Here is a 12,264-nt window from a genome sequence, read left to right as displayed (position 1 = left end):
AGTTATCACAAGTAGACAAACCACAAACTAGTAGTCTTCTTGTAGTGCAACAGTAAAGTGGCAACTTCAAATTCTAAGGAAAGGATTCATGCAAATCTCATCCTCAACTCCAGAATGGCATAGGAGGCATAGGACAAACCAGTGTCCAATCTGATCAACAGGGAGGTTTGGCCCCGACAACTTCCACGATGTTCAATGGTGCACAAAACATGGAGTTGAAGCAATTGATGGCCATCGCGTGGTGGGCTCCAATTTGGTCGTGTATATTCCATCAAAATAGAGGAAATCGTTGCAGTTCTAACCTATGTTAGAGCGGGTGCATTTTCCTGTTGTGTTCACTATACCTACAAACAAAAACATATAACAGTATAAGTGATCAATACTACTCAAAATTTCAGAAATTGAAAAGGGCTTCTTTTTTTTTTTAATTCTTCATTATACTCACCATATTTCCCCGGCCGCTGGGCCAATTCTCTGAAAAACCAAATTTCCTTGGTGGTAGAGAAAAGGGATACTGAGAGCGCTGTTTTCAATTGACGCAAAGCAATGGGAAGAGCCTTAGTGTAAGGTATCACCATGTCATTGATCGTGTAGTTGTAGCATTCCGTGCCGTTCATGAATGCCGGTGAATAGCCCAAAGGCCAGCCGTTTTTGACCTGCATCTTCCGCGCCCGCATGGCATATAATGCTTTCCCCACACCCAAAAAATAAACCGTATTAGTGTAGCATTAATTTTACATTTATCTATACCCAACAAAAATTCAGATAATAAACTCCAACATTAAGCACAAAGTATGTGGTTGATTACCTTCAACCGCGTGGTCAAGGCATCGACGAGGATATCAGAAAAACCCTGTGGAGTTGACTGGCTAAGCAACTGGTTGCTAGGTGGTAGCAGATTAAAGAGAAAATCATTGTTCCTGAAACAGACCAAGAAGATGAATTTCGCTAGGTGTGACTGAACTTGCTGAGGATTGAACATCTGAGGAAGATGGTCGGTCACGGTCTTGTTGAACAGAACAACCATAGTTGGTGGTCGAATGGCCGGTAGATAGTCTGTGTGATAAAAAAAATTATATTTATACTGAACTAAAAAAATGAGTAAGGAAATAAAGAACAAAGGGCGTGTTTGATTACAGATTTCGTTTTGAGGGGATTCGTAATGACGTGGGATTAGGATTGGGATTGAGAATGAGGTGGGATTATTAATGAAAAGATGAATTATTTATTCATGTTTGTTTTGCACGGGATTAGGATTGGGATTCGGATTGAGAATGGGAAGGGATTGTAAATAACATGTTTGTTTTGGTTAGGATTAGGATTGGGATTGGGATTGAAGTGTGTTTTTAAACATGTATTGCTCAATCCCATGGGGATGGGATTACTAGTAACACTCCCCCCATGGTATTGCTAATACCCCCATTTTGGGGGATTAACAATCCCATGGGACAACTAGTCCCCCCTCCAAAAACCTAACCAAACAAGGAATTAATAGCCCCATGGGATTATTAATCCAATCCTCCCCTCCCAAACCTCCTATCAAACACGCCCAGAGAGAGGAAAATAGAAAATATGAGTGATGTGGTTCCCACATAGTTTAGGAAGTTGTCTGATGTCTCCCGCACAGCGCTAGCACCGGCGAACGCATAGTTGACACTCGTGCTAATAGATCCCTTTTATTCTTCTAACAAGTTGACAAGCGGCGGAAGTTCCGAAAAGTCCGCAAAGTTTAGCTGCAAAAATCTAGCAGAGTGTTTGTACGGAACAATACAACATGGAAGAGAGAATAGAGGATTAATAGAGACAGTATTTTTCTAGACGAAATGGGCCTGTCATGCCCGAGTCGACCATGTCGTCACCGAACACATACAATGCCGGCGCAATTTTACCCAGAGCTTCTTGTGCTCCTCCAAAGGAAGACACGGAGATGATCACGAACAAAACTAGAAAACACTTGAGGGAGAGGGAGGCCATGGTCAGTGCCGGCTCCAACATTTGGGTTGTCTGAGCCCGTCCTCATGCTTAGTTGTCCATTTTCATTGGAAATACATGGCCTTACCACTGGGCCAAAGAACCTCTCTATTTTTTATGTGCTATCTTTTATATTTATTACATACCTCATGCTTAATTTATTTATTTTTGGTTGCCCCGCGATGAGGGATTGCCCAAGCCCGGAAGCTTGTTGGGTTCACCCCGAGACCGACCCCGGTCAAGGTTAAGGAAGATTAAGATAGTGTACTGGAACGAGGAATTAGGACTGTGGGGGAGCGTGAATTTATAGAGGATCAGAGAAGGGGAGGGAGCTCTTGGTATTGGAAGTGAAGCCATGGTGACTTGGCCTTCAATTGGAAACCGTGATTGAATTTCGACTTTCCCTCTGCGTAGACAAGAAGAGAAAATCTTATTTATGGAGCCTCCATAATCTCGAACGATTCGGATTAAAAATAAATTATTACCATTAAAAGATATTTATTAACCGCAATAGTTTAAAAACATATCCCAACCATTGATTAGCGAAACAGATTAGTGTAATTGCACGGCTCCGTGAATACCCTATTCACGGAGCTTCCGTGAATAAGTCAAGCTCTTTCCTGTTTAGTGCATAATGACAAGTTGCATCAGGGTCAAGACTTCATGTGGATTACCTAATCTGTATTTGTCAACATAATTATGTTATAGTTGAAATTCATAAAATGATATAATGATTTATTGATATTACATTTGATTTATTTTTCTGAGCTTGTTTGTAATTTAAGTTGAGCTAATTTAAGTTGAGCGGTTTGCAGGCTTAGTATTTTTTTCATGCTTTAACTTTATCCTTAACTAGCATAAAGTCCGTGTTTTGCACGGGGTATGCACGGAGTAGATTTAAAGACCTGAACAAATAAAAAATCACACTCCATTTGATTTATTTAGTGATTCAAAAAATAAACAATCAAAAATGCTTGAGCGTATTTGTTCAATTTAACTAAAAACGTCAAACTCTCCAATTAAACGCGTGACAATTCCAAAAAACTAAGTAGGCAGTAGATTGCTACGCTCTTCACATGTCTTGCGCTTTTTGAAGGCATCCTACATAAATAAGGAGAACACTTTAATGTAAACCTCAATTTATTGTCATAGTTCATAACATTTTTAGATCAATATAAAATTATATATTGTTACCTTGTAATACATACATCCACTTCTCAGACCAATCCATGTTCAGCACAAATGACACGGAAGAAGCAGAATTTACTTAATTTGTGTTGACTTTTCGGTACTGAAACTATAAATGTAAATGGTCGCTCTTTGTAGGATGCTATATGATTTTGAATCACTTCCAATCCATTATCTTGTAAGAAGTAAATGATAAGGCTAGTGGTGAAAAAAATAATAATAAGATACACAACTATTCATCATGCGTAATAAATTAATAAGATGTACAGGGGATTCTTTTTAAGTAATCTTGAATTGGGAAATTTTATTTGTTTTCCAAGAACTTTGCCTATGTTAGGCCATTGCTTGCATGTTTAGGCCAAATCTAGTATCTATGGTGGTTAATTGTTTTAGATGGTTCAATTTCTTCTCCTAGGTGTTTATCCTGTTCTGCAGAATGATCTGTTATTTGAAAAGTTGGAGATCGAAGAACTATTGTGGGATAACTACAACTTGTTATTGAAGTTTTCGATATCCATGGCTAAGCTTCAACGTCCTAGAGCTCCCTCCCCTTCTCTGTTCCTCTATAAATTCCATTACACCCATTCCTTGCTCCACCACCGCAATATTCCCATCATTTCTCAATCTCTTCCTCCCTCCCTTCCTTTCTTTCTTGATCATTCCTTCAAACTAGATCTCCAATGGCTTAGCATCTCTCCCTCAATATGTTCTTTCCTCATCACGTTCCGGGTCATCCTCTCCGCCTCCCCTGCATCTCACGGGTTTGATGACCGCAACCCGGTGCAAATGGCACCTGGTATCTACGTGTTCGGCAACTCAACAGTCGACAGCGGCAATGCATGGGGAGGCAATCCCTCTCCGTATGAGTAAACCATTGCTCAGTTTACTGGTGAAAGTTAACCTAGCTCTCCTTCATTAACTTTTATTTTTGAAGTGATGAAATCAATCTCTGCTTCCTAATCATGACTAACTTTTTTGTTTTTTGTTTCGGGTTTGCAGCTTCTCTCTTGGAGCTTCCAGATGCCCTACCATTCCAAAGTTTGACGGACGAGTTGAATGCTTCGACCATAATTGGAATCAACTACGCAGGGGCTGGAACTGGAATTTTGCCCGAAATTGGGATCAACTATAGAAACAATGTACGTAATCAAGGATAATCTATTACATTAACTTTTACTCTCTAGTTGTTTTTTTCCTTTTTTTTTTTGGTTTACTGAAAATAATATTTTCGTACAATTTCCACCCTAACCAGACGAGTTATTGGGACTTCGACCTTCAAATGGAGTTGTTCAATGTCACAATGACGATGTATATGTGCAAATTCTTGAATCAGCAGCAGATGGAGGATCATCTATCCAAATTGATTTTCTTTGTGTCATTCGGTATAAATGACTTTAACTTGAATTTCCTCCCACCGAGCAAGGGGATGTTGTGCCAGTTGGCTTCCCAAGTGTTCTCCGAACTCCTATTGGAAGCTCTTGCTCAACGTTTGAAGTACAAAAAGAAGGGATTGTTTTCTGTTTGTTTTTTTTTTTGGAAAACAGAGGAAACTAACAAGGATTATTTTCTGTTTTCTTTTATTCTAACAACTTTTATTTTTATTTTTTGGTTTTTTTGCTTTCGGGAAGACATTGCACGAGCTTGGAGTCCACAAAATGTTGATCAACAATATATGGCCCTTGGGATGCAGCCCGATGTTTTCAAATTCTTTCGCCCTCCCGCAACTGCTAAACGGGCTGAAGTCAACCCTAATGGGCACATCGTTTTCTTTCTCAGATTACTTCGCCTTCGTGGCGAACCTTAAGTAGAGCCCAACTTCCGGTAAGTCTAAATATTCACGTATGAAATTGCACAAGATTTACTTCTTCAACTTGATTTGCGTAATTCCATCCAAAAAAAAAACTTGATCGCTTTGGGTTTTTTTCCCCTTCGTGAGTAGGGATAATGAACCCAAGGATGCATGTAATTGGTAGTGTGGCGTGAAGGTTGATCACTACCTGTACGTTGTACTCCTTGCGTCTCACCGAGGCCGCAAGCTGGGTGTTCTCGTTTGCATGCTTCAATAGCACAATGTGCTCGCGAACATGTTGGGACTTGTTGTTGGAGCAGCCTAGGCTTTTTGCCAAGAGGATGTGTCATTGTACTGGGGTTCCTTTTAAGTACTTTTGAATTGAGTAGTTTTATTTGTTTTCTGAGAACTTTGCTTGTGTAAGGCCGTTGCATGCATGTTAAGGCCACAACTAGTATTTGCGGTGGTTAAATATTTTAGATGCTCGATTTTCTCACCTAGACGTTTATCGTGTATTACTGATGAAGATAAGCTATAGTTGTCAACATAATTATGTTATACTTTAAATTCATAAAATGATATACTGATTTATTGATATTACATTTGATTTATTTTTTCTTAGATTGTTTGTAATTTAAGTTGAGTTGTTTGCAGGCTTCGTATTTTTTTCATTCTTTAACTTTATCCTTAACTAGCATAAAGTTCGTGTGTTGCACGTGCTGTGCACGGCATATGCACGGGCTATGCACGAACTATGCACGGAATATGCACGAGCTATGCACGGAATAGATTTAAAGACCCGAACAAATAAAAAATCACGCTCTGTTTGTTCACAGATTTATTTAGTGATCAAAAAATAAACAATCTAAAATACTTGAGCGTATTTGTTCAATTTAACTAAAAACATCGAACACTCCAATTAAACACGTGACAATTCCAAAAAACTAAGTAGGCTGGTTGCTACGCTCTTCACATGTCTTGCGCTTTGTGTAGGCATCCTACATAGGAAAGGAGAACACATTAATGTAAACCTCAATTTATTGTCATAGTTAATAACAATGTTAGATCAATATAAAATTATATATTGTTACCTTGTAATACATGTATGCACTTCTCAGACCAATCCATGTTCAAAATGACACGGAAGAAGCATAATTTACTTAATTTGTGTTGACTTTTCGGTACTGGAACTATAAATGTAAAGGATCGCTCTTTGTAGGATGCTATATAATTCTGAATCACTTCCAATCCGGCCATTATCTTGCAAGTAAATGATAAGGCGAGTGGTAAAAAAAATAAGAACAAGATACACAACTGTTCATCATGTGTAATAAATTAATAAGATGTACTGGGGGTTCTTTTTAAGTACTCTTAAATTGGGTAATTTTATTTGTTTTCTAAGAACTTTGCCTATGTTAGGCTGTTGCTTGCATGTTTAGGCCAAATCTAGTATCTATGGTGGTTAAATGTTTTAGATGGTTCAATTTCCTCTCCTAGGCGTTTATCCTGTTCTGCTGAATGATTTATTATTTGAAAAGTTGGAGATCGTCAGAACTATTGTGGGATAACTACAACTTGTTATTGAAGTTTCCGATACCAATGGCTAAGCTTCAATGTCCTAGAGCTCCCTCCCCTTCTCTGTTCCTCTATAAATTCCGTTACACCCATTCCTTTCTCCACCACCGCAATATTCCAATCATCTCTCAATCTCCTCCTCCCTTCCTTCCTTTCTTTCTTAAACGTTCCTTCAAAATAGATCTCTAATGGCTTAAGCTGCTCTCCCTCAATATGTCCTTTCCTCATCACGTTCCAAGTAATCCTCTCTGCCTCCCCTGCATCTTACGGGCTTGACGACCGCAACCCGGTGCAAATGGCACCTGGTATCTACGTGTTTGGCAACTCAACAGTCGACAACGGCAATGCATGGGGAGGCAATCCCTGCCCGTATGGGAAAACCATTGCTCAGTTTATTGGTGAAAATTAACCTAGATCTCCTTCATTAACTTTTATTTTTTAAGTGATGAAATCAATCTCTGCTTCCTAAGCATGACTAACTTTTTCGTTTTTGGTTTCAGGTTGCAGCTTCTCTCTTGGGGCTTCCAGATGCCCTACCATTCCAAAGTTTGACGGACGAGTTGAATGCTTCGACCATAACTGGAATCAACTATGCAGTGGCTGGAACTAGAATTTTGCCCGAAATTGGGATCAACTACAGAAACAATGTACATTATCAAAGATAATCTATTATATGAGCTTTTACTCTCTAGTTGTTTTTTTCCTTTTTTTTTTTTGGTCTATTGAAAATAATATTTGCGTACAATTTCCACCCCTAACCAGATGAGTTATTGGGACTTCGACCTTCAAATCAAGTTGTTCAATGTCACAATGACGATGTATCTGTGCAAATTCTTGAATCAGCAGCAGATGGGGGACCATCTATCCAAATCGATTTTCTTTGTGTCATTCGGTATAAATGACTTTAACTTGAATTTCCTCCCACCGAGCAAGGGGACGTTGTGCCAGTTGGCTTCCCAAGTGTTCTCCGAACTCCTCTTGGAAGATTTTGCTCAACGCTTGAAGTACAAAAAGAAGGGATTGTTTTCTGTTTGTTTTTTTTTTTTTTTTGAAAAACAGAGGAAACTAACAAGGGTTACTTTCTGTTTTCTATTATTCTAACAACTATTTTTTTTTTGTTCTTTTCTTTCGGGAAGACGTGGCACAAGCTTGGAGCCTGCAAAATGCTGATCAACAATATATGGCCCTTGGGATGCAGCCTGATGTTTTCAAATTCTTTTGCCCTCCCGCAACTGCTAAACGGGCTGAAGTCGAACCTAATTGGCGCATTGTTTTCTTTCTCGGATAACTTTGCCTTCATGGCGAACCTTAAGTAGAGCCCAACTTCCGGTAAGTCTAAACATTCACGTATGAAATTGCACAAGATTTACTTCTTCAATTTGATTTGCATAATTTCATCCAAAAAAGAAACTTGATCGCTTTGGGTTTTTTTCCCCTTCGTGCATAGGGATAATGAACCCAAGGATGCATGTAATTGGCAGTGTGGCGCAAAGGTGGATCACTACCTGTACGTTGACTCCTTGCGTCTCACCGAGGCAGCAAGCCGGGTGTTCTCGTTTGCATGCTTCAACGGCACAATGTGCTCGCCGAACATGTTAGGACTCGTTGTTGGAGCAGCCTAGGCTTTTTGCCAAGAGGATGTGTCGTTGTACTGGGGTTCCTTTTAAGTACTTTTGAATTGAGTAGTTTTATTTGTTTTCCAAGAACTTTGCCTATGTTAGGCCGTTGCATGCATGTTAAGGTATTTGTGGTGGTTAAATATTTTAGATGTTCAATTTTCTCACCTAGATGTTTATAGTGTATTGTTGATGAAGATAATTTGTAGTTGTCTACATAATTATGTTATAGTTTAAATTCATAAATTGATATAATGATTTATTGATATTACATTTGATTTATTTTTTCTTAGATTGTTTGTAATTTAAGTTGAGTTGTTTGCAGGCTTCATTTTTTTTTTTTTTTTCATTTTTTGACTTTATCCTTAAGTAGAATAAAGTCTGTGTTTTGCACAGCATATGCACGGACTATGCACAACATATGCACGGACTATGCACAGAATATGCACGAGCTATGCACGGAGTAGATTTAAAGACCCGAACAAATAAAAAATCACAATCTGTTTGTTCACCAATTTATTTAGTGATTCAAAAAATAAACAATCTAAAACGCTTGAGCATATTTGTTCAATTTAACTAAAAATTTCGAACACTCCAATTAAAAGCGTGACAATTCCAAAAAACTAGGTAGGCAGGTTGCTACGCTCTCCACATGTCTTGCGCTTTTTGTAGGCATCCTACATAAATAAGAAGAACACATTGATGTAAATCTCAATTTATTGTCATAGTTAATAACAATTTTAGATCAATATAAAATTATATATTGTTACCTTGTAAAACATACATACACTTCTTAGACCAATCCATGTTCAGCACAAATGACACAGAAGGAGCAAAATTTACTTAATTTGTGTTGATTTTTCGGTACTAGAACTATAAATGTATAGGCTCGCTCTTTGTAGGATGCTATATAATTTTGAATCACTTCCAATCCATTATCTTGTAAGAAGTAAATGATAAGGCTAGTGGTAAAGAAAAAAGAGATACACAACTATCCATTATGTGTAATAAATTAATAAGATGTACTGGGGGTTCTTTTTAAATTGGGTAATTTTATTTGTTTTCCAAGAACTTTGCCTATGTTAGGCCGTTACTTGCATGTTTAGGCCAGATCAAGTATCTATGGTGGTTAAGTGTTTTAGATGGTTCAATTTCCTCTCCTAGGCGTTTATCCTGTATTGCTAAAGATGATCTGTTATTTGAAAAGTTGGAGATTGACAGAACTATTGTGGGATAAGTACAACTTGTTATTGAAGTTTCCGATAGCCATGGCTAAGCTTCAACGTCCCAGAGCTCCCTCCCCTTCTCTATTTCTCTATAAATTCCGTCACACCCATTCTTTGCTCGGTTGCTCCACCACCGCAATATTCCCATCATCACTCAATCTCTTCCTCCCTCCCTTCCTTCCTTTCTTGATCGTTCCTTCAAACTAGATCTCCAATGGCTTAGCTGCTCTCCCGCGATATGTCTTTTCCTCATCACGTTCATGGTGATCCTCTCCGCCTCCGCTGCATCTCATGGGCAGGATGACCGCAACCCGGAGCAAATGGCATTGGGTATCTACGTGTTCGGCAACTCAACAGTTGATAGCGGCAATGGTTGGGGAGGCAATCCCTCCCTGTACGAGAAAACCATTGCTCAGTTTACTGGAAAAAATTAACCTACCTCTCCTTCATTAACTTTTATTTTTGAAGTGATGAAATCAATCCCTGCTTCCTACTCATGACTAACTTTTTTGTTTTTGGTTTCGGGTTGCAGCTTCTCTCTTAGGGCTTCCAGATGCCCTACCATTCCAAAGTTTGACGGACGTGTTGAATGCTTCGACCATAACTGGAATCAACTACGCAGTGGCTAGAACTGGAATTTTGTCTGAAATTGGGATCAACTATAGAAATAATGTACGTAATCAAGGATAATTTGTTACATTTGCTTTTACTCTCTTGTTTTTTTCCTCTTTTTTTTCGGTCTAGTGAAAATAACATTTTTGTACAATTTCCCCCCTAATCAGACGAGTTACTGGGACTTCGACCTTCAAATTGAGTTGTTCAATGTCACAATGACGATATATTTGTGCAAATTCTTGAATCAGCAGCAAATGGGGGATCATCTATCCAAATTGATTTTCTTTGTGTCATTCGGTATAAATGACTTTAACTTGAATTTCCTCCCACCGAGTAAGGGGACGTTGTGCCAGTTGGCTCCTCAAGTGTTCTCCGAACTCCTCTTGGAAGCTCTTGCTCAACGCTTGAAGGTACAAAAAGAAGGGATTGTTTTCTGTTTGTTTTTTTTTTTTTTTAAAAACACAGGAAACTAACAAAGATTATTTTCTGTTTTCTATTATTCTAACTATTGTTTTTGTTTTGTCTTTTTGCTTTCGGGAAGATGTTGCATAAGCTTGCAGCCGGCAAAATGTTGATCAACAATATATGGCCCTTGGGATGTAGCCCAATGTTTTCAAATTCTTTTGCCTGCTATAACGGAGCTGTCAATCAAAAGGTGCTCCCGTATAGCATGGGGCTCCCGCAACTGCTAAATGGGCTAAAGTCGAACCTAACTGGCGCTTTATTTTCTTTCTCGGATAACTTTGCCTTCGTGGCGAACCTTAAGCAGGGCCCAACTTTCGGTAAGTTTAAATATTCATGTATGAAATTGCACAAGATTTACTTCTTCAACCTGATTTGCGTAATTCCATCCAAAAAAGAAAATTGATCGTTTTGGGTTTTTTTTTCCCCTTCATGTGTAGGGATAATGAACCCAAAGATGCATGTAATTGGCAGTGTGGCGCGGAGGTGGATCACTACCTGTACGTTGACTCCTTGCATCTGAACGTGGCCGCAAGCCGGGTGTTCTCGTTTGCATGCTTCAACGGCACAATGTGCTCGCCAAACGTGCTTTGACTTATTGTTGGAGCAGCCTAGGCTTTTTGCCAAGAGGAGGTGTCATTGTACTAGGGTTCCTTTTAAGTACTTTTGAATTGGGTAATTTTATTTGTTTTCCAAGAACTTTGCCGGTGTTAGGCCGTTGCATGCATGTTAAGGCCACAACTAGTATTTGTGGTGGTTAAATATTTTCGATGTTTAATTTCCTCTCCTTGACGTTTATCGTGTATTGTTAACGAAGATGATATGTTATTTGAAAAGTTGGAATTCAACAGAACTATTGTGGGATAACTACAACTTGTTATTGTACTCAAAACTTGAATGTATCGCTCTCTCAATGCGTTAATGTGTGCATAATAAGTCCAAAAGGGTCTTGAAGGAGCTTGGGTTCAACTCTAACTAACAACAAACACTTCTTGCACTTTCCAAGAATAAAGGGTCTTAAGGTATCTCGAAAGATATTCATAAGGCCTCAGGCCTAGAGCTCTTCTCAAGCTTCTCCAACTATATGAGCTCTCTCTTATACAAATAATATGTTGTTGTGGTGGCTACGAGTGCGTAGTAGCAAACGGTGAGGTGCTAGATTGATTTATTAATGCGTAATATAGAATGTGTAATAGTGATTCAATTCATGCTCTACGTATTTTTGTTTTCAAATATATCACTTGCTTTGCTTTAGCAAAAAACATTAAGTCAAAGAATGAAGCTAAGAAAAATGAGTTGTCCTGGATACTAGTGAGAATTTTGCACAAAAATATCGTTTATACAATAGTGTGAACTCATCCTAATTTCACACACAAAATATATATTGCACTGATATTTATTTTACATTTGTCACACTTTTTTAAAAGATTTAATTGAGCTCTAATAATTGGGTTAGAAAATTATTACAAATTATCGACAAATGAAGGGCTGATCCAAGTTTCATTTCTTGAATTTGGAATGAAAAGTTTGAAGATAGGATCAACAAACTTAAACACATCGAGTTCAACTGATTTTTATAAGACCACTCATAAAATATTTTAAAATTAATGAACGGTTCTGATTATTCGGGTTGGATCCAAAAAGTGGGCCCCATGTGCTGTATGTTCATTTTCGATACCTCTATTTTCGCTACCTATAGTCGGGTTCGAAATATTACATAGGATTGCAACAAACTAAAATAACTATCTACGGTTGAAGGCCCATCAACTAATCTTGCTCGATTGAAGCTTCAGAAGTCCAAACAATGTTTAATTGCAGATTA

The 12,264-nt window shown here is 38.4% G+C and overlaps 1 protein-coding gene across 1 annotated transcript; it reads left to right on the top strand.

The window, feature by feature from the left end:
* The first annotated feature begins 9,625 nt into the window (after positions 1-9,625).
* On the top strand, positions 9,626-11,036 carry LOC131299782 (GDSL esterase/lipase At2g03980-like). Its single transcript, XM_058325360.1, has 5 exons — positions 9,626-9,746; positions 9,898-10,037; positions 10,148-10,390; positions 10,522-10,821; positions 10,917-11,036. Exons 1-5 carry the CDS (start codon positions 9,626-9,628, stop codon positions 11,034-11,036), a joined length of 924 nt encoding a protein of 307 aa, XP_058181343.1.
* Positions 11,037-12,264: the final 1,228 nt, after the last annotated feature.

This window comes from Rhododendron vialii, chromosome 9a (genome assembly GCF_030253575.1).
Source record: "Rhododendron vialii isolate Sample 1 chromosome 9a, ASM3025357v1".
Lineage (NCBI taxonomy): Eukaryota > Viridiplantae > Streptophyta > Magnoliopsida > Ericales > Ericaceae > Rhododendron > Rhododendron vialii.
This window is presented reverse-complemented; position numbering and strand designations above follow the sequence as displayed.